The 20,613-nt window shown below is 43.8% G+C and overlaps 1 protein-coding gene across 6 annotated transcripts; it reads left to right on the forward strand.

Moving 5' to 3' along the window:
- Nucleotides 1-19: 19 nt before the first annotated feature.
- wu:fc21g02 lies at nucleotides 20-20,564 on the forward strand. Of its 6 annotated transcripts, XR_004569814.1 has the most exons (14): nucleotides 6,895-7,346; nucleotides 7,994-8,039; nucleotides 8,703-8,850; nucleotides 8,928-8,985; nucleotides 11,268-11,349; nucleotides 12,408-12,523; nucleotides 12,894-13,062; nucleotides 15,323-15,453; nucleotides 15,624-15,707; nucleotides 15,825-15,854; nucleotides 15,965-16,026; nucleotides 16,238-16,381; nucleotides 16,533-16,661; nucleotides 18,531-20,564. XR_004569814.1 is itself a non-coding variant. In XM_034224471.1 (13 exons), the coding sequence occupies exons 2-13, from the start codon at nucleotides 7,997-7,999 to the stop codon at nucleotides 18,651-18,653; spliced, it is 1,257 nt and encodes a 418-aa protein (XP_034080362.1). In that variant the 5' UTR covers nucleotides 20-122; nucleotides 7,994-7,996; the 3' UTR covers nucleotides 18,654-20,564. The 6 variants fall into 6 exon arrangements, 5 of the variants coding, with proteins under 5 accessions (XP_034080362.1, XP_034080364.1, XP_034080361.1 ...); XM_034224471.1 differs by lacking the exons at nucleotides 6,895-7,346; nucleotides 15,965-16,026 and adding an exon at nucleotides 20-122; XM_034224473.1 differs by lacking the exons at nucleotides 6,895-7,346; nucleotides 15,965-16,026 and adding an exon at nucleotides 114-135.
- Nucleotides 20,565-20,613: the final 49 nt, after the last annotated feature.

A 20,613-nucleotide genomic window follows, 5' to 3' on the forward strand; every position in this document is an offset into this window, starting at 1 on the left:
TCTTGAATGCAGCACATTGTGGTCGCTCATTGGTCCATCCATTTCTCCTCTCTGCGAGACGTTCACTGACACACTAACCCGCACCGTGCCGTGAGCTGCGGACAGACAGACGGCACCGTGAGGTAAGTGTGACGGGTAAGGCTACATATATTCTGACATGGGTAGGGTGCGGCTACAGAGCCACAGTGTTCCTAAAAGCCCAACATAAAAAGCGATGGGACTCCTTTCAGACATCTTGTTTTCTTTGCGTACAAGTAGCTCTGTTGGTGAGGCGTTTAAATCCCACTGCTGTGTGACTGGAATGTATGCAGGAATCACAGCAGTATGATCCCAAAAATCATGGACTTTACAGTTATTGGAAACAAAATGGTATAATCAGATATTGACATGTTCTCGTGATTTTTGCTTTTATTTTCGAACCTCATGGAGCCTACCATTGGCGGTGACGCACCAGCTCTATAGCAGGCTCAACGTGTCGGGGTGTTCGTTAAATACAGCTATATAGATGCATGGTGTGAGTGTTAAAGCACATCAAGGCGAGGCGTTCCCCTGGAGCGCGCGCTCGGAGCAATTGTTAAATGACGGTTCTCTGTGCGCGCGGCCGCACCTCTCCGCGCTCTCCTCAGTAAACATCACATCAGCGGCATAAAGCTGCACACAAAGAGTGGGTATGGCTGCATACGGCTCTCTGACGGCTCAAACACACACCAACACACACACTGAAACACAGCGGAGAGCAAAGCCCCCCTTTGTTGTGTTATGAATACTGCCAGGCCTCACAGGGGTGGGGGGCTGCCTGTGAGGCTTTCAGGTACTGTCGAAAATATCAGACAGCAAGGTGTGTCTATCACAGGAACTCAGGCATACTTTCCAAAGAAATGTCCAGCAAGTTTTGATTTGAGAAGCAATTAAATGTTTTATTAGCATCCAATCAGTTTGAGCCATATAGTGTTTGTTTCACAGACAGAAACGATGTAACGTCATTACATTTGTCAAAAAGTGTACTACTAGGAATATGTCTTTAATGTATAGGCCTACACATTCTAATAATTTGCAGCTGACAAGTTCAGTTCACTAAAATAAGTATCAAAATGTGGTTTGTATGTCATTTGTCAAATTACAAAATCATTTTTCAGTGATCAAACTACCAAGTCTACCACTCCTTCTGCTAAATTAGGATCCAGCACTCCTCAGAATAGAAAGGAAGCAGACAGCTGCAGACTGAGCACTCAAACACACACAGACACATTTGAATACTTTATTTGGTTCCACAAATTATATTGCATAGACAGGGAATACAATATATCGGGGCTAAGCAGCACAGAACACTTAAGGGAACACATAGCACCTCCTTCTCCACACGGCTAAGCTGCACAGAACACTTAAGGGAACACATAGCACCTCCTTCTCCACACGGCTAAGCAGCACATAACACTTGAGGGAACACATAGCACCTCCTTCTCCACACCCCTAAGCAGCACATAACACGTAAGGGAACAAATAGCACCTCCTTCTCCACACGGCTAAGCAGCACAGAACACTTAAGGGAACACATAGCACCTCCTTCTCCACACGGCTAAGCAGCACATAACACTTAAGGGAACACATAGCACCTCCTTCTCCACACGGCTAAGCTGCACAGAACACTTAAGGGAACACATAGCACCTCCTTCTCCACACGGCTAAGCAGCACAGAACACTTAAGGGAACACAGCACCTCCTTCTCCACACGGCTAAGCAGCACAGAACACTTAAGGGAACACATAGCACCTCCTTCTCCACACGGCTAAGCAGCACAGAACACTTAAGGGAACACATAGCACCTCCTTCTCCACACGGCTAAGCAGAACAGAACACTTAAGGGAACACATAGCACCTCCTTCTCCACACGGCTAAGCAGCACATAACACTTGAGGGAACACATAGCACCTCCTTATCCACACCCCTAAGCAGCACATAACACGTAAGGGAACAAATAGCACCTCCTTCTCCACACGGCTAAGCAGCACAGAACACTTAAGGGAACACATAGCACCTCCTTCTCCACACGGCTAAGCAGCACATAACACTTAAGGGAACACATAGCACCTCCTTCTCCACACGGCTAAGCAGCACATAACACTTAAGGGAACACATATCACCTCCTTCTCCACACGGCTAAGCTGCACAGAACACTTGAGGGAACACATAGCACCTCCTTCTCCACACAGATAAGCATCACAGAACACTTGAGGGAAAACATAGCACCTCCTTCTCCACACGGCTAAGCAACACAGAACACTTAAGGGAACACATAGCACCTCCTTCTCCACACGGCTAAGCAGCACAGAACACTTAAGGGAACACATAGCACCTCCTTCTCCACACGGATAAGCAGCACAGAACACTTAAGGGAACACATAGCACCTCCTTCTCCACACGGCTAAGCAGCACATAACACTTAAGGGAACACATAGCACCTCCTTCTCCACACGGCTAAGCAGCACAGAACACTTAAGGGAACTCAAAGCATCTCCTTCTCCACACGGCTAAGCAGCACAGAACACTTAAGGGAACACATAGCACCTCCTTCTCCACACGGCTAAGCAGCACAGAACACATAGCACCTCCTTCTCCACACGGCTAAGCAGCACATAACACATAGCACCTCCTTCTCCACACGGCTAAGCAGCACAGAACACTTAAGGGAACACATAGCACCTCCTTCTCCACACGGCTAAGCAGCACAGAACACTTAAGGGAACACATAGCACCTCCTTCTCCACACGGCTAAGCAGCACAGAACACATAGAACCTCCTTCTCCACACGGCTAAGCAGCACAGAACACATAGCACCTCCTTCTCCACACGGCTAAGCAGCACAGAACACTTAAGGGAACACATAGCACCTCCTTCTCCACACGGCTAAGCAGCACAGAACACTTAAGGGAACACATAGCACCTCCTTCTCCACACGGTTAAGCAGCACATAACACTTGAGGGAACACATAGCACCTCCTTCTCCACACCCCTAAGCAGCACATAACACGTAAGGGAACAAATAGCACCTCCTTCTCCACACGGCTAAGCAGCACAGAACACTTAAGGGAACACATAGCACCTCCTTCTCCACACGGCTAAGCAGCACAGAACACTTAAGGGAACACATAGCACCTCCTTCTCCACACGGCTAAGCAGCACATAACACTTAAGGGAACACATATCACCTCCTTCTCCACACGGCTAAGCAGCACAGAACACTTAAGGGAACTCAAAGCATCTCCTTCTCCACACGGCTAAGCAGCACATAACACTTGAGGGAACACATAGCACCTCCTTCTCCACACCCCTAAGCAGCACATAACACTTAAGGGAACACATAGCACCTCCTTCTCCACACGGCTAAGCAGCACAGAACACTTAAGGGAACACATAGCACCTCCTTCTCCACACAGCTAAGCAGCACAGAACACTTAAGGGAATACATAGCACCTCCTTCTCCACACGGCTAAGCAGCACAGAACACTTAAGGGAACACATAGCACCTCCTTCTCCACACGGCTAAGCTGCACAGAACACTTGAGGGAACACATAGCACCTCCTTCTCCACACAGATAAGCAGCACAGAACACTTGAGGGAACACATAGCACCTCCTTCTCCACACGGCTAAGCAACACAGAACACTTAAGGGAACACATAGCACCTCCTTCTCCACACGGCTAAGCAGCAAAGAACACTTAAGGGAACACATAGCACCTCCTTCTCCACACGGCTAAGCAGCACATAACACTTAAAGGAACACATAGCACCTCCTTCTCCACACGGCTAAGCAGCACACAACACTTAAGGGAACTCAAAGCATCTCCTTCTCCACACGGCTAAGCAGCACAGAACACTTAAGGGAACACATAGCACCTCCTTCTCCACACGGCTAAGCAGCACAGAACACATAGCACCTCCTTCTCCACACGGCTAAGCAGCACAGAACACTTAAGGGAACACATAGCACCTCCTTCTCCACACGGCTAAGCAGCACAGAACACTTAAGGGAACACATAGCACCTCCTTCTCCACACGGCTAAGCAGCACATAACACTTGAGGGAACACATAGCACCTCCTTCTCCACACCCCTAAGCAGCACATTACACTTAAGGGAACACATAGCACCGCCTTCTCCACATGGCTAAGCAGCACAGAACACTTAAGGGAACACATAGCACCTCCTTCTCCACACGGCTAAGCAGCACAGAACACTTAAGGGAACACATAGCCCCTCCTTCTCCACACGGCTAAGCAGCACAGAACACTTAAGGGAACACATAGCACCTCCTTCTCCACACAGCTAAGCAGCACATAACACTTGAGGGAACACATAGCACCTCCTTCTCCACACCCCTAAGCAGCACATAACACGTAAGGGAACAAATAGCACCTCCTTCTCCACACGGCTAAGCAGCACAGAACACTTAAGGGAACACATAGCACCTCCTTCTCCACACGGCTAAGCAGCACAGAACACTTAAGGGAACATATAGCACCTCCCTCTCCACACGGCTAAGCAGCACAGAACACTTAAGGGAACACATAGCACCTCCTTCTCCACACGGCTAAGCAGCACAGAATACTTAAGGGAACTCAAAGCATCTCCTTCTCCACACGGCTAAGCAGCACATAACACTTGAGGGAACACATAGCACCTCCTTCTCCACACGGCTAAGCAGCACATAACACTTGAGGGAACACATAGCACCTCCTTCTCCACAGCCCTAAGCAGCACATAACACTTAAGGGAACACATAGCACCTCCTTCTCCACACGGCTAAGCAGCACAGAACACTTAAGGGAACACATAGCACCTCCTTCTCCACACGGCTAAGCAGCACAGAACACTTAAGGGAACACATAGCACCTCCTTCTCCACACGGCTAAGTAGCACATAACACTTCAGGGAACACATAGCACCTCCTTCTCAACATGGCTAAGCAGCACAGAACACTTAAGGGAACACATAGCACCTCCTTCTCCACACGGCTAAGTAGCACAGAACACTTAAGGGAACACATAGCACCTCCTTTTCCACACGGCTAAGCTGCACAGAACACTTGAGGGAACACATAGCACCTCCTTCTCCACACGGCTAAGCAACACATAACACTTAAGGGAACACATAGCACCTCCTTCTCCACACGGCTAAGCAGCACAGAACACTTGAGGGAACACATAGCTACTCCTTCTCCACACCCCTAAGCAGCACATAACACTTAAGGGAACACATAGCACCTCCTTCTCCACACGGCTAAGCAGCAGAGAACACTTAAGGGAACACATAGCACCTCCTTCTCCACACGGCTAAGCAGCACAGAACACTTAAGGGAACTCAAAGCATCTCCTTCTCCACACGGCTAAGCAGCACATAACACTTGAGGGAACACATAGCACCTCCTTCTCCACACCCCTAAGCAGCACATAACACTTAAGGGAACACATAGCACCTCCTTCTCCACACGGCGAAGCAGCACAGAACACTTAAGGGAACACATAGCACCTCCTTCTCCACACGGCTAAGCAGCACATAACACTTAAGGGAAAACATAGCACCTCCTTCTCCACACGGCTAAGAAGCACAGAACACTTAAGGGAACTCAAAGCATCTCCTTCTCCACACGGCTAAGCAGCACAGAACACTTAAGGGAACACATATCACCTCCTTCTCCACACGGCTAAGCAGCACAGAACACATAGCACCTCCTTCTCCACACGGCTAAGCAGCACAGAACACTTAAGGGAACACATAGCACCTCCTTCTCCACACGGCTAAGCTGCCAATAATAGCTGAAACAGCAATATTTGGCAAATTGTTTGGCTTTTCTCTTTGACATTCCAGCAATTCTCAGACCAATCATGGTGCATTTATATACATGGCCAAGACTTCAGAATATAAGTATGCTATATCTAAACTTGTACCCAAAGCTGGTTATCACATCGAGCAGTGGTTGGTATTTGATATACTTGTCCTGGAAAGCCTGGTCCATGTACAGGTCAAAGGCACAGCCTACTTCTAATATTAGCACCTCCCTGTGGTTGGTGTCAACAAAAACCACATCAGGTGTATTTGGGATGTTAGCAAAGACATCATTGGTAAAGCCAAACCATTCTGGTAGAACTCTAGCGTGCTTGTACATTGCTGCGCTAGATGGTAAGATGTTTTGTACCGCATCAGACACAATGTCCACAATACCGTCATGACGGGCTATGTACAGGCGTTTGTATGCATTACATCCATTTGTTATGTGTGCAATGGATTCTAGGTGTTGTTGTGAACCCTGATGGTTTAAACAGAATGGAGTGTGAATTAGGGCTGGGCGATTTGGCCTAAAAATAAAATCGCTAAACTAATGGACAATTTTCGATTTAAACCTCGATTTCTTTCTGTTTTTTTCTAAACAAACCAGACCAAGGCAAAATGTAAATACATATTTTCTTTGCAAAAAATGCGTCAAAAGGAGGGTTTCTGCCCCATTACTTCTCTTCTTACTTCTATAAGAATAAAACACGGTGAGGTGTAAAATGTGTTTTAATATCATAAAAGTTACGCATACCGTCAGTTTAAATGCTGTTTTATACTGAAAAACTAGAAGTTCTTGTGCACAACCAGTTTTATTCTGAAAATCCTTCATCTCCGGACGGTTAGCATTTAGCATGTGGCTAATATACCATTTACTATAGAGGTGAATTTAGTAGCGATATGACACGGAGTGTTGCACACCGAAACCTACTGATTTCAACACTACAACTATAGACGTGGAGATATTATTATTGCTGAATATTAAATGAAGGTACAGTTTATTTGAATACGTTTGTTTACAGACGTGGGTAGTAGTATGAGACAACATCCGGAACTACCGTAAATGAAACCAGCCGTGAAGTATTTCCTGTATTTTTGGAGTATTGATTACAGCGTTTAAAATGTATGAAATGAAAAGTCATGAAAGAGATAAGGAGGAGAACAGGCGTGTTTAGTTATATATTTAATGTACAATGTCGGAGTCCTCTGTTATGCTCAACAACGAACATTGGAGACGTGGAGGGCCGGCCCCCAGCAGCGCCAACCGGCCCACAGCGAGCCAGCGGAGGAGATATATCAGCTGGAGAGGTGGAGCTCGCTCTCTTCCCTTCGCTGACGAGAGCTTTTTTAATTAAAGCACCATTTGAACCTTCTCAGAGACTCCATTTAATCTCCTTTTAAAGCTTCTCTCCTGGACGCGAGAATAACGAACACAGCATAACAACAGCAGATCGGGCAGAGCTGCAGATCGGGTAATGGCAATGTGGCTGAGTTTTGGGCGCGTTCTGGAAAGTGAGAGAGTAAGCTACTACGGAGTTCCTTAAAGCAAAAACAAATCTGCGGAATCTAGAAATGTTTTTAAATCGCGATTTTTCGGTTCAGGCATTTCACAAACCGTAGGAAAGTAAAAATGCAAATTAATCGTGAAAACCGAAAAAATCGCCCAGCCCTAGTGTGAATGTGAGGGTACCAGGTGGACAGGTTGTACTTAGTGGGTAATACCTGCAGTCTTGCTTTGATGGTAAATGTCAGAACATCCTCACCAACAGCGGCGTTCTTAAACACTGAGTGTGAGACTGAGTGGTCAGCAAACCCCGAACAGGCTAGCTTTCCCTGTAGTCTGAGTCCACACCAGTGCTGCCTGATCTCAGACTGCTTCATGCTGAGCAGAACCCTCCTTGCAGAGTCTCTGTGCAGTTCCACAGTCTCTTCCTGAGGTGTTGTAATGGCTGTGTGGATGGCAAACTTCAGTACTCAGTGAACACATAAAGGAGGGTCTTTCTACCAACGCAGATGTTTGAAGACTTTTTGTTCCTTAAATTCCAGCAGCCTTAAAGTGAACATAAACTAAGTTAGGACTCTGACCCTCCCTCTGTAGTGATAACATTGTGAATGTAGTGTGCTAGTGATTAGTTTGAATGTAATCTCTGGTGTGCACTGTCTACAGATTATGTGGAGTATTGTGATGCTGCTGGCCACGGCCCTCGGTGTGGGTGAGTATCATCTCCTGTTCTCTATGAGATCTAATCTAACATCTCTGTTTAGGGTTTGTTTTACACGACAGCTGACCAAGAACATTTCTTTAATGTATATCACATGTGATGCAGCCTTCTTCAGAGAAAGCGCTCTGCAGCTGGTGAACATTATGGAGTGCTTAGCAGCTGCAGAGATGTGTTGGTTGTTGGTTGAGATGAAAACCAGTGCTAAAACAGTGAATATTGGACACAAACTAATTATCATGTTGCTAAAAAATATTGGCATTACAAATAATCTGGCAGATCGTTCTCATCATCACGGCATTCTTGTTTGGAGATAGGATTGAATAATTCTTTACAAAATAAATGGTGCAATCATTTTTGCATTTATTACAATTTTGCTATAACATCTCTAGAAGGTCTGATAAAGGTCAGTTGAAGCCATATATAGAATGTGTATTCCAACAGCAAAGAATGAAAGGATCACACTTTCCAGCAGATCTTTAAAAAAAAAAATATTTGAGAGGTTGCTGTAACTTCTCATGGCTATTTGACAGTATTACATACTTTATTAATAGTATTATTTCCTTATTGTGAATGATATTCTTTATTTCTCCCCAAATATACAGTATATGTGAGTAGCAAGTATTCTTCCTTTTCTCTCATCGGCCTTTGTGTCAGATTCCTATGCTGTCCATGACCTCCATGAGCGTTTGGCCCATGGCCGCCAGCTGAAGATCTATCTGCCCAAGAATGCAGAGAAGCTGGAGTTCATCTCAGCTGAGGATCCCCGCAAGATCTATATGTACTGGGAGCATTCCAGACTCAGGTAGGACTCCCTCAGGGACAACCTGGGGTCTGGGTGTGGACACTGGCTCTGTTGATTTATTGTTCTGTCCTCTGCAGGACCAACAAAGGCAGGGTGTCTGGCACGGGCAGCGACCGACGCTTGTACATCGACAAGGTAACCAAAGTCTTTGTTTAAAGTCTAAATTGAATCATCGAATGTAAAGTCTACATTTTCTTTCAATAAAAGGAATTGCTACATTAATTGATTTCCCTTTACCTAGTAACTTTGCCCTTAAAGAGCCTGTGACAGCATCCCAACAACTGTTGTGCAATGAAATATTGGGCTACTAGTAATCTCGAACCGTCAGTTTAAAAAAGAAGGTGCGATACCGTTCCGATAAATATCAATAATTTCGAACATCGCGGGGAAATTCCTTCGACTCATTTTGAAGTTTTGGGGGAAGCCGGAAGTGACGTCAATGCGGGAACGCTTCACTGTGCGGCGAGAGAGCCAAACACGGACAACGTGTGTTGTCATGCGTAGAAATGGTGAATTACTGAGTTTAGGCACGTTAATAACGTTGTAATGAAGTTGACTACAGTATATTCATATTTGTCAGTGCTTTCATGTCAAGTCGGCGAACATAAACATAAATGATCGTGGTGAAGATGATGATTACATTAGGATTAAAAGTCGGTAGTGAGAGCTGCTGAATTTCCTCCCGTAGTATGTGATATAAAAACAAATCGATTATTTGTGTAGTTGTAAACTCAAGTGGATGAAACTACATTTATTAGTGCTTTCATGTCAATTCGGCGAACATCTGATACATTAAATGATCGTGAGAATGATGATTAAAAATCGTTTGTTTGAGCCGGTCTGCATTTCCTGATGAGAAAACAAACCGATGCTTTTTGTAGTTGTAGTACACCAACATGGATTAAACGTGTGGTTTTTTCACCACAATGTTGGGGAAATTAATGGATAAAATGCACGGATTATTATTATTATTATTCCCACTCCGATCGGGACACTAGGTCCACCGTTTCCCCGCAGCGAGGCTCCCCCCGTTGACAGTTTACGTGGGCTGGGTGCAGTGGCGGACTGGCCGGTACCGAAGTGGGCCGGTCGGATAAGTCACTAGCACATCCCCCATAGGCGGCGCGTGAGGCTCAGGTTTGGGAAGGCTAAATAACTTTTTTTACCTGACGCTGCCCGCCTCCGGCGTCTATAGAAAAGAGATCAACTCAGTGTGCAGAGTTTAAATCTCTCAAGTCATATTACAGGATAAAGGAAATACAGTTTAAACTGCTGTATGCAGAGAAGACGCCGACGTGTCGCACATATCATTCATATTACATCATCAATCAGATCATCGATCATATAATATCATAATATATCATATATTTCCTTATCTGAGTCAGCTTCTCCAGCCGTGCAACACTTACAGTGTCACATATTGTATGCAGAAGTATTATTTTAAGCAACACATTATGTTGACGAAACACTCGAGTCAAATGTAATTAAAGTCAGATCCACTCGTGTCTTAGACGTGAACGCGCTCTCAGCTGGTGAGAGAAACCCTGGCTTGATTTACCGAGTTGATAACCAGCGTCGTAGGACCGCTTAGCGAGATCTCGTTTGTTAGTTTGTTGTTGTTAGTTTGTTACTCAAACATATCCAGGGTCTGTTGAACTGGCTTCGTAGTACAGGGCACAGGTGGCTAGCAGCGCTAATGTCAAAGACACAGACATTATACATTATATTTGTATTTTACCAGGATGCAGTGACACAAATATTTACATATTTACATTTACTATCTACAGCACCCGCCGCCCCTGACATCCCCCACTCCCCCCGTTGACAACTTACTAGCGGTACCGAAGTGGGCCGGTCGAGAGTCCCGGGATGATTTTTAGTCCCATTCCACCACTGGCTACATGACCGTATGATCGCCCATATTGACGCACCTAATTCCTAAACTTCTAACAGATACAACATAAACCGATCCTTCAGCCTCATATGAGCTCTCAGACACGTTCAAAATGAAACTGTCATCGCTGTCTGAGCTTGCTGCTGTGTGCGCCATCGTGCGTTTACATGCAGATGCTGGGATCCTGAATGGTGCAGCTGGAGCGCTGTGCCCGCAATGACGTCACACATAATTTGGCGGGACTTGAAGAATCCCAGAGAAGATCCAGAAAATGGTCAACATTGAAAGGCAGATTAATGGTTATCAAAGTACAAATATCCAAAATCAGTTCAGTAACGGTTTTCAAGGGGACAATATTTACTCAAATTGATGGGTTTGGATGATGGGGGAAACTCGTGTCACAGGCTCTTTAAGTCTACTTTATTTATTCTTTTACTTATTTTTTTCTTTTCTTTTTATCTGTACTTATTGAAAATCTTCCAATCGTCACATCATATTTCAGTGGTGCGTTTGTTTTTGGCAGGTGACCTATGAGGACGAGGGGACATACATCCAGAGAGACTTCTGGAATAAAGAGATCGCTTCTGTCAAAGTGGCCGTCACACGTGAGTTAGTCCACCGTCTTCTGTCTACCGTGTCCACCACGCCATGTCTGCTACTATCTTTTGTTTCTTTGAAAACATAACTTTAGGGTGAGTGTTAAACACCAGACATGTCTTCCTATTGGACTTGGGGTTATGCTAGTCATTCTCATCATTTTAGATGTTACACAAAATGGCCTATCTCACATCCACTTTCTCTCCTCACCATAGAAAGAAATGGTGATGATAATATCACATACTCCTCTTTCTCCTCCTCCTCCTCCTCCTCCTCCTCCTCCTCCTCCTCCTCCTCCTCCTCCTCCTCCTCCTCCTCCTCCTCCTCCTCCTCCTCCTCCTCCTCCTCACTATAATGAATACTAATGTAGATGCACGGCCTGTAGCTAAACCTGGCTACATTTATGACAGAGACACTCATAAACATCCATAGGGGCAGCATGAAGGTAGGATCAGGTGCAGCAGCACTTCAGATGATCACCAGTACCCAGCCTGCTCCTCTGTAACTGAACAAACAGACTCAGGCTAACCTAGCAACATTAAATCAGAGCAGGGGAGGTAACCATAGAAAAAAAAGTTGGCAATAGACAGTGACTTCAAAAGTATTCAACCCCCTTGAAACGTATCAGAATGATCTGGATTTCAAAGGATACTTGCACACATGTTCCACTCAGTATCAGCTAGAGCCAGTATGGCTGCAGTCTGGTGGGGTATCCAGCAGCCCGGCAGCCTGCTCTCCTCTGCAGATCTGCTCCAGGTGGTTCAGGTTGGATGAATGACGCTCGTGGATCGCAGCTTCAAACAGTGCCACAGATTCAGGACAGAATTGAGATCAATTGACCTGACACATTAGCAAGCCACTGTATCCATAACACAATATTACACTCTGCCCTACGGATAATATTTGGGGGCACAGTTCTTTGAGTCAAGCATTAGATAGGAATGTAAGCGTATTGCAATTATATTGCTATAGACTTAATCTACAAAACATTTATGCAAACTTTTTTTTGTGCCCAAGATATCCCTTTGCACGCTCAATGTGTTTGTTGTTGTCCTCTGTATTCCAGCCAGACACAACTACGAGAAGTGCGTGGCAGGAGAGAGCCTCCTCATCTCCCTGGAGGGCATCGACCTGGCCGACGCCGGCCTCTCCTTCTCTGGGGAGGCTGCCAACGTTACACTGGTGACAATATGGGATAGAAAATGGATGGAATGATGGATAGCTAGATGATGGGTAGATGGGGGATGGATAGATGGACGAATAATGAAAGAATAGTGAATAGAATAGAGGTGATAACTGGACGGGTCCCTGGTGGATCGCTGTCTGCCTCACAACTCTGTCTCTGTTTCAGTTACACGTGTCAAAGTCAATGGTGAGGTGCGTTAGCTGAACATAAGAAATATTACCTTTCTAAACATGGATTACCTTTTACAAGCTTTTCCGGGGGATTTAGATGTTGGACACCATGGATGACATTTAAAATATATATATTTTAAAAGCTGTTTAGAAACGGCTGGTGTTCAAGTGTGAATGTAGCTGTGATCCTCCTCAGGTGCGAGATGGTGCTCCAGTCTCCCAGGACCTTCCAAATTATTGGGACCGTGTTCAGACCCACTCCATTAACATCGAGATCAGGAACGTGAACTACAGTGATGAAGGACACTATACCCTGAGAGACCGCAGGGACCGCATGGTGTCAATCACCAGAATGGACCTGACAGGTTTTTATTAGTGACACACTTCTATTTTGATGAGTATATTTGGTCATACTTTAGTATGAAGTCTCCTTGTTTTCTGATGATCTTCAGTTCGCCCTGTTACATGTATTTACTGTTCTGATAAAAGCTCAACACTAGTTAGTGCAAATGCTGTGCCACAGCATTCCACTATAGTTCTTCAAATCTTTATAGAGTGGCGAAGTCACGCCCATCTACTTCCGGTCCATGGGACCTTATTTCTGAAAAATAATGTATTGAAGTCAATGGAGAGAGAAAACGTATCTTTCGATCCCGTTTGAATTGTGCCACGAATTACACACATGATGTTTGTCAATCTTAAAAAATAATTTCCATGTAGAAAAAGTCACAGTTTGTCGTAAAACTGTTGAAATATAAGACTATGAAAAATACACAACTAGAAAGACTACAAATCCCAGAGTCGCGGTCCCGCATGCTGGCTCTCACGGAACCGACTAACTCCCCTTGTGTGTATGTACAGCTCTCAACGTGCCCAGACTTGGAGTGATTTTCACCTCTTTTAATACTTTCCGCCTCATTCTGAAAGAAAGAAGTGAAATGTTCCAACATGACGGCCATCTTGGTGTGTGGTGCGAGACGGGAGAGGTAGTTCATTGAGCGGTTTCACACAAAACAAAAGTGTTACTTCACAGTTTTACGACACATTTTATTTTTTTTGACTTGCAAAATTATCTTTGAAATTGACAAACATCATATGTGTAATTTGTTGCACAATTCAAACGGGATCAAAAGATAATCTTTCTCTCTCCATTGACTTCAATACATGATTTTTCAGAAATAAAGTCCCATGGAGCTCCGCCGGAAGGGGAGGGACTTCGCCTCTCTATTCTTCCCCTTCATCTTCTTATTTCAGCCAATACTTTGGCTCTCCATAACTTCAGCATACTTTCAGCTACAGAAACCATTCAAATATTAAACTATTCAGCCTTTTCAGGAATCAATGGGAAACCTTCAACTTTTTTAAAATATGTTATACTTTTTAAAATATTCAGCTTTTTAAACTCTTTTTTTTTTAACATGGAAGTCATTGCAATGCATTTGAGCTGTAACAATTTGATTCAAAGCATTTCACTTCTCTGCATTTCTCTGCTAAGTTCAGCAACACACTTACTTGGTTTCTGTAGCTAAAAGCAACTACCATTCAGCTAATAACATATTCAGCTTTTTCTGCATTTTCAGCTAAATTCAGCCACAAATATTCACAGTTTACAGCATTCGCACGCATTTTCTGCAGGAAATGCATTTTCTAGTTAGTGCGAATGCTGTTTACAGCATTCCACTATAGTTCTTCAAATCTTTATTCTTCCCCTTATTTCAGCCAATACTTTAGCTCTCCATAACTTCAGCTTATTTTCAGCTACAGAAACCATTCAAATATTAAACTATTTAGCCTTTTCAGGAATCGGTGGGACATTTTTGATATCTTTTACACTTTTTGAGATATTGAACTTAGTTTGGAGCTTGGTAGAGAGGCTTTCTTCAGATTTTAACATTAGCGTGGATGGAGCAGCTCATTAAGTCTAGAGTGCTTTGATCTCAAAACAGAGTGGAGCAGTGCTTGAAATTCTCCCGAAAAAATGTTTTAAATTTTCCATAATTCCCAAACCCTACACTCCTCAGACATATTTTTTCATGAAAAACGTAGGAAAACCTCTCCTAGGTTGGGAAATAAAAAATAATTAAGAAAATATATTAAACAAAATGCCTCTTGAGGGCATGAAGAGACAAAAACGTTTCAAAAAGTCCACCTAGCTCTCATTAGACTCCCATGTAAACAATTTCCAGATCTTTCTTCAGAGCAGAAAGAAGTACACTTTAGACAAACTGCTCCCATCTCCACATTTTACACACAAAACCCAAAAAAAAACATATTTCAGTTCATTGGGGTTCCCTGATGCTCACGGTCTGGTCATTTTTTTATAAGAGCCATCGTTTTTGAACAGGTGGCAAAATTGTCAGATATAATCCTCAATGCATTCTTATGGGACTCAGTGCTGCAGTTGGTTGCCATGGTGTTGCTGGGCAGATTGGGGCCACACACCTGAGTGACATCATCTAATCAGAGCAGACACGCCGACAGACAGACACACACACACACACACACAGACAGACAGACACACACACACACAACACACACACACACACACACAGACAGACAGACAGACAGACACACACACACACACAGTGAGGCTGACACCTCCCCCCCCTCTTGTGTCCCCCACAGATCACCATAATGACGCAGAGGGAAACCCCCTCCTGGCTCTGCTCTTGCTGCTGGGCATCCCGGCTGGGATCTGCTGCTGCTGTCGGAAAAATATTTTTAAGAAGAAAGCCCCCCACGCTACAATGCTGCAGGTACTGCATCTGGAGAAAGTTTGACTCTTTTTTTAATCTGTTCCTGCAATATGACATTTGACAAGACTGACTGTTATTTAATCTGAGATTTACAAATGATCAGTTATGGAAATAATTATTAGTCACAGCCCAAAACAATGGATTGCCTCATCTTTTGTCTCTTTCTCCAGAACTCCCCACATGTAATTCACCCCCCCCCCTGTGGTCCTGTTGGACCTGCTCCCCCATACAACACTCCAGGACAGCCAGGCGTGGTGAGACTCTAAAGAGCTGGTGGCTGCTCTTTCTTCACAAACACGTCTTCATATAGTTGGCTATGTATTGCACAGGTGCGCAGCGTGATGTGTGGTGTTGTGTTTGTGTGTTCACAGGTGTACTACTACGGGCCGGACCCCAGCATGGTACTGACACATCACCACACACTTCATCCATTTACATGATCATTATGAAACTTCTCTGGTGTAGTGATTGTGCAATGCTCATTAAAGGCAAGTGTGCTCTTGTGTATTAGGGTCCTGCAGTCCATCCTCCCCCCGGCCCAGGGCAGTGGAACGCCCCCCCCCCCCCGCTCCTGTTAGTATCACACTACAAGCGTGCTTACCTAAGTTTCCATGAATGTGATTAGCCCAGCCAAGTACTCTGACAGCACTAAACCCACACAGCTCTATGCACTTTATTCAATGCTGATTCTGGTTTTAGCTAGTTCTCTGTTATTATAGACTCTAGATTCTCTGTGATCCTGCCCCCTCCCTCACTAATCTAGCTCCTTTTCTTTGGTCTGCAGGGATTCAACCCGGGGTACCCAGGCTACCCCCCCCAGAACCCTTCCTATCCTCCTGCTGGTCCAGCTATGTTTCCCCCTGCCCAGCCTCCACAATGGAACGATTCACCACCAGGCCAGTACCCCCCTGGACCTGCAGCGCAAATGGTACCAGTTCTTGTTTGACATCATTCAAACACATTTACTAATGCTATAGCCGAATTACACAAATTGCAAAAGAGTTCACAATGTTGTCAAAAGTAAACAAATCTCCTGCAAATTTAAATGACAAATGCCGGTTCTCTCCACCTGTGTGCAGGGCTATGCTTCAGCTCCAGCCATGTACAGTGCTCCACCTGCAGCCGCCAGTGAGCATGCTCGGGAGGAGGTGAAGACCAGCAGCATGGCAGCCTCCCCCGCTGACCCCCTGCTGACTGCCCCATCACAGGTACACACACACACACACACACACACACACACACACACACACACACACACACACAGTGCTCCTTCCACTGCTAACCTCTAATTTAAGTTTCAGATAAGATTTGTGTTTGTTCCACATCACTTATATAGAACCCTTTATGGTGGGTTTTTACAGTTTTTTCTACAACTGGTAACAACTTTTTCAATACTACTTTTTCAATACTACTGTGGATCCCATTTTGACACATAATGCATTCAATGACCACCTCTCTTAATATTAATTTAGTGCTGTCGTTCTCAAACTCCCCATGTGCATATATGACGCTCATTACATGGGAAAATGTATTGTGCATTATAGTGAAGAAAAGGACTGAACTGGGCAGAATAGTTGCAAAAAATAAAAACATGTTTGACACCTGCAGAGCACGTGTCAAACATGTTGCTAAACATGATCATGTGTCTAAATGACTAAAATACGGAGCCTAGAGTCCCATGAAGGCCCCCTCCCTCAGCAGAAAAGAAGGCCAACAAGCCATCCATCTGCTGTTAATCCCCAAGGTCCCCCTCGTCGGGTCCTTTTTTTTTCACGACACTGTGTCTCAGGGGATCTTAATATTTAAGAACCTATTAATGTGTTCAGCTAACTGACGATACAAACCATTTTTACCACAACAAAACACAAGTCTCATAAGAAGCATCTAAATGACCCCTGAGCGAAAAATGCTAACGCACTTTGGCACAGAACTCAAGATAAAAGATACCCTTATCAGCTGCACATACAAGATATCCGATTAAAGCTGAGGTTCCACAGACTATTTAGGAATATAGTATCATCACTGAGTGATCCGAACTATTGACAGGGGAAGCAAACACAGACATCACAACTTTACGGAGCTTTTACGGGAGATCGTCTCACCGTAGCTGTCAATCTGATCAAAAGACGTGTTCAATGGCATTAAAACCAGAAAAAACGCGGCTGAATCTGTTAATCCATAGGTTGATAATGTTTCTCTGGAATATTTTTTTAAAATTTATAATCCATAATTCTATTTTTATGTAAAAATCGGAGAGTAAAAGTTAGCTGCTAATGGTAGCCACCAGAGTTATCGCCGCTTCCGGTTTTGGCTATGCGTCAGTCTCACACACACACATTACCAAATAAGGAGTATGTGGGAGTTCCTCTCGATTCCATTGGCTCTGACGGTTAGAAAGAGATGTCAATCAGCAAAATCCAGCAAGAGGGGCCAGAGATATGGAAAATCCACCCAAATGACCCCAGCAGTGTTTTTTTTGCTAAATCTGTCTAAAAAGGTCAAATATCACTTGTTTTACATCAATCTTGATACAGGGTACTTATTATATGTTGTAGTTTGGATTCCTAAAGCTTTTAGTCTACCATCCCATCATTCAAGGGTGGTTTTCACTATAAGTAATTTTTTTACTGTGTTCAATCTGAATTTACTTTAAAATAAAAACATCTATATTGATTCTGACATTTCTACATCCAACTCACAGGTGTAACCTTGCTTTGAGAAAAAAGATTATTAATGTAACCCTTTTAGAAGGGAAGATATGGTCATTTGTTCTGGGAATGTCATTTTCGAGCCTGAGACCTGAAAAACAGGCTCAGGGTTTAACCGGTTGTGAAGTATGCCGTTTAGTGGCGTATTGGTGCTGCTGCTGTGATAACAGCATCACACATGTTTTAGATTTATCTTCTGGAGGGACCTTCCAAAAAAGCTGTCTTCAGAGCTTCTTCAGTCTGTGTAACAAAGAGCAGCGTCTGGTGGTCTAGCGGTTGATGCCTCTTCACCTCATTGCATGTCTATGTATAATGTCACTTTTCCAATAAAAGACAAATATTATGACACATTTCATTTCCACCCTCCAGTCGGAAGCTGCATCCTCTCCTATGGCTCCTGTGGCCCCCTCCTCCACCAACATCCTACATTCTGCTGATGACGCCTTCCAGTTCACGATTGAAGGAGACAAAAACTCCACAAGCTTCCTTTAGGGTGCTTCACCTGGAGCAGCCTCCTCACTTTGTTCTTACAGGTGGAAACAATGGAGAGTAGATTATATTCTTTGTCTCCTTGATCCATATTTAATCCCATCTCCCTGAGGATCAAGTGTTTTTAGGCTCAATGAGCAATCATTTTTGGAATAAGGTCTACTGACTCTTTTGCAATGGGAGTCCATTATTTGGGGATGTAATTTCCAGAGTTGATGAGACAAAGAAAGGATTTTGATTCTTGAAGAGTAAGCATAGGGAATAGAAGTGTATTTTGATAATTTGATGAGTAAATCTAAACAGCTGGGTTCAAGTTACAAATATGTCTTAGCACATGCTTGTGTTTTTATCTACATTTGATTTATTAATCCTTTTTTCTGTTGTTGATTTGAGAGGAAGCCAAGCAATCAAGCAAAATACTTGAGAGGAAGTCGAAAGAGTCAGAGCCAGAATCAACAAAAGAAAAGCAAGCAGTTCACAGAGCCAACCATTGGCTGCCAACCATTGGCTGCCAACCCCTCAACAGTAACTCCTCCCAGACTGCCCGATATGAGAAATGCTTCACTGGCAAATAAGTTGCCTTGGGGTGTGTTCAGACTAAAGACTAAGAAAATTATTCTTTTTTATTTTACTATGAATTTGGAAATGTTTTCAGTCTGTGATTTTGGCAGTCTATGAGAGGATAAGACACTGACTGTAAAGGTGTTTAATATATCAAACTAATGTAAGTGTCATATTCTGAACACACCTTGGGGTAACATTACTTCTTCAACAGTGAATCACCATCTCAGGTTGGCTTACGTTTCAGTGTCATTTAAGACTCTTTCTTGGTGGCAGATCATATGAAACCCACATTAAGGTCCTTTGTATGTCAGGAGCATTCACTGTCTGGAGGCAGGTCGGGGTCTCTAGTCAAGCACTACCAGTTGGGTTATGCTTGGGCGGGTCTGATTTCAGAAGTTCACTCAGATACTGACTTAACTGGAAGAACCGTTTTGAAATTGATAAACCAAAATCTACCTCATGTTTAGATTCTATGCCTCTTCATATGTCAACAGTTGTGTTTGTATTAGTCAATGTTATGATTGTGTAAAGAAAAATTGGTAATGGGTTTGGTGTAAGTACTCGGAACTAAAATGTTAGAATTGTACCAGAAGAACCACTCTGACTGCCTTTTAGCGTGGCCTCATACCTCCTGACTATTACAGCAAAAAAGCATATCACTCCATCCAGAGCACGTGTCCTAGACTTTATCACCAAACCAAGGAGCTGCATTGAGCTAGACAGTGCAGCGTAATGTTTGTCAGCTGCTGAGTCTGCCATGAAGATTTAAGAATACACGCACATTGATTTTTACAGACCAAGTGCCACCACACCAATATGCTTTGAGCTGTGGTACTTTGTTACTCTTTCATATAAGATCACTAAACAGTAGCTGGACGTCCCTCCTGATATCCAGATGGAGGCAGCAACATTCCTATCTAAAATGTTCACCAAAAATACACTAACAGGTGTTCATTCAACTGGAAATAGCATCAATAATGCCTTTCTTAACAGGATTGTCTTTGTCTCTGAAGGTGAGTTGACGGGTATGACCTTAGATTCATGTTGTGTCCTGCATATGATGGGGAGGCAGCTAGCTTTCTTTAGCCACTAGTTCAACTGAACAGCCAACTAAGGTCTGTTTTTTTTTTCAAAATCCTTTTTTTTGTTTCATGTATGGCAACCTCAAAATGAACTGTGGTTGAACATTTTTTTTTTGTAAATGTATTCAATGATACTAACAAAGTGTACATGTATTTGATGCTTTGGTATTGTAGAGTTGGAGACACCATCTACTGGCTTCATATGGTTGGTTCTTTGGTCTCTCCAGTTCCATCCCCCTATGGATACCATTAAACATTTGGATTCATACCTCTCATTTTATACCAAAAAGTAAAATATACACACTGTATATGGATGT

This window comes from Gymnodraco acuticeps, unplaced genomic scaffold (assembly GCF_902827175.1).
Source record: "Gymnodraco acuticeps unplaced genomic scaffold, fGymAcu1.1, whole genome shotgun sequence".
Taxonomy (NCBI): Eukaryota; Metazoa; Chordata; class Actinopteri; order Perciformes; family Bathydraconidae; genus Gymnodraco; species Gymnodraco acuticeps.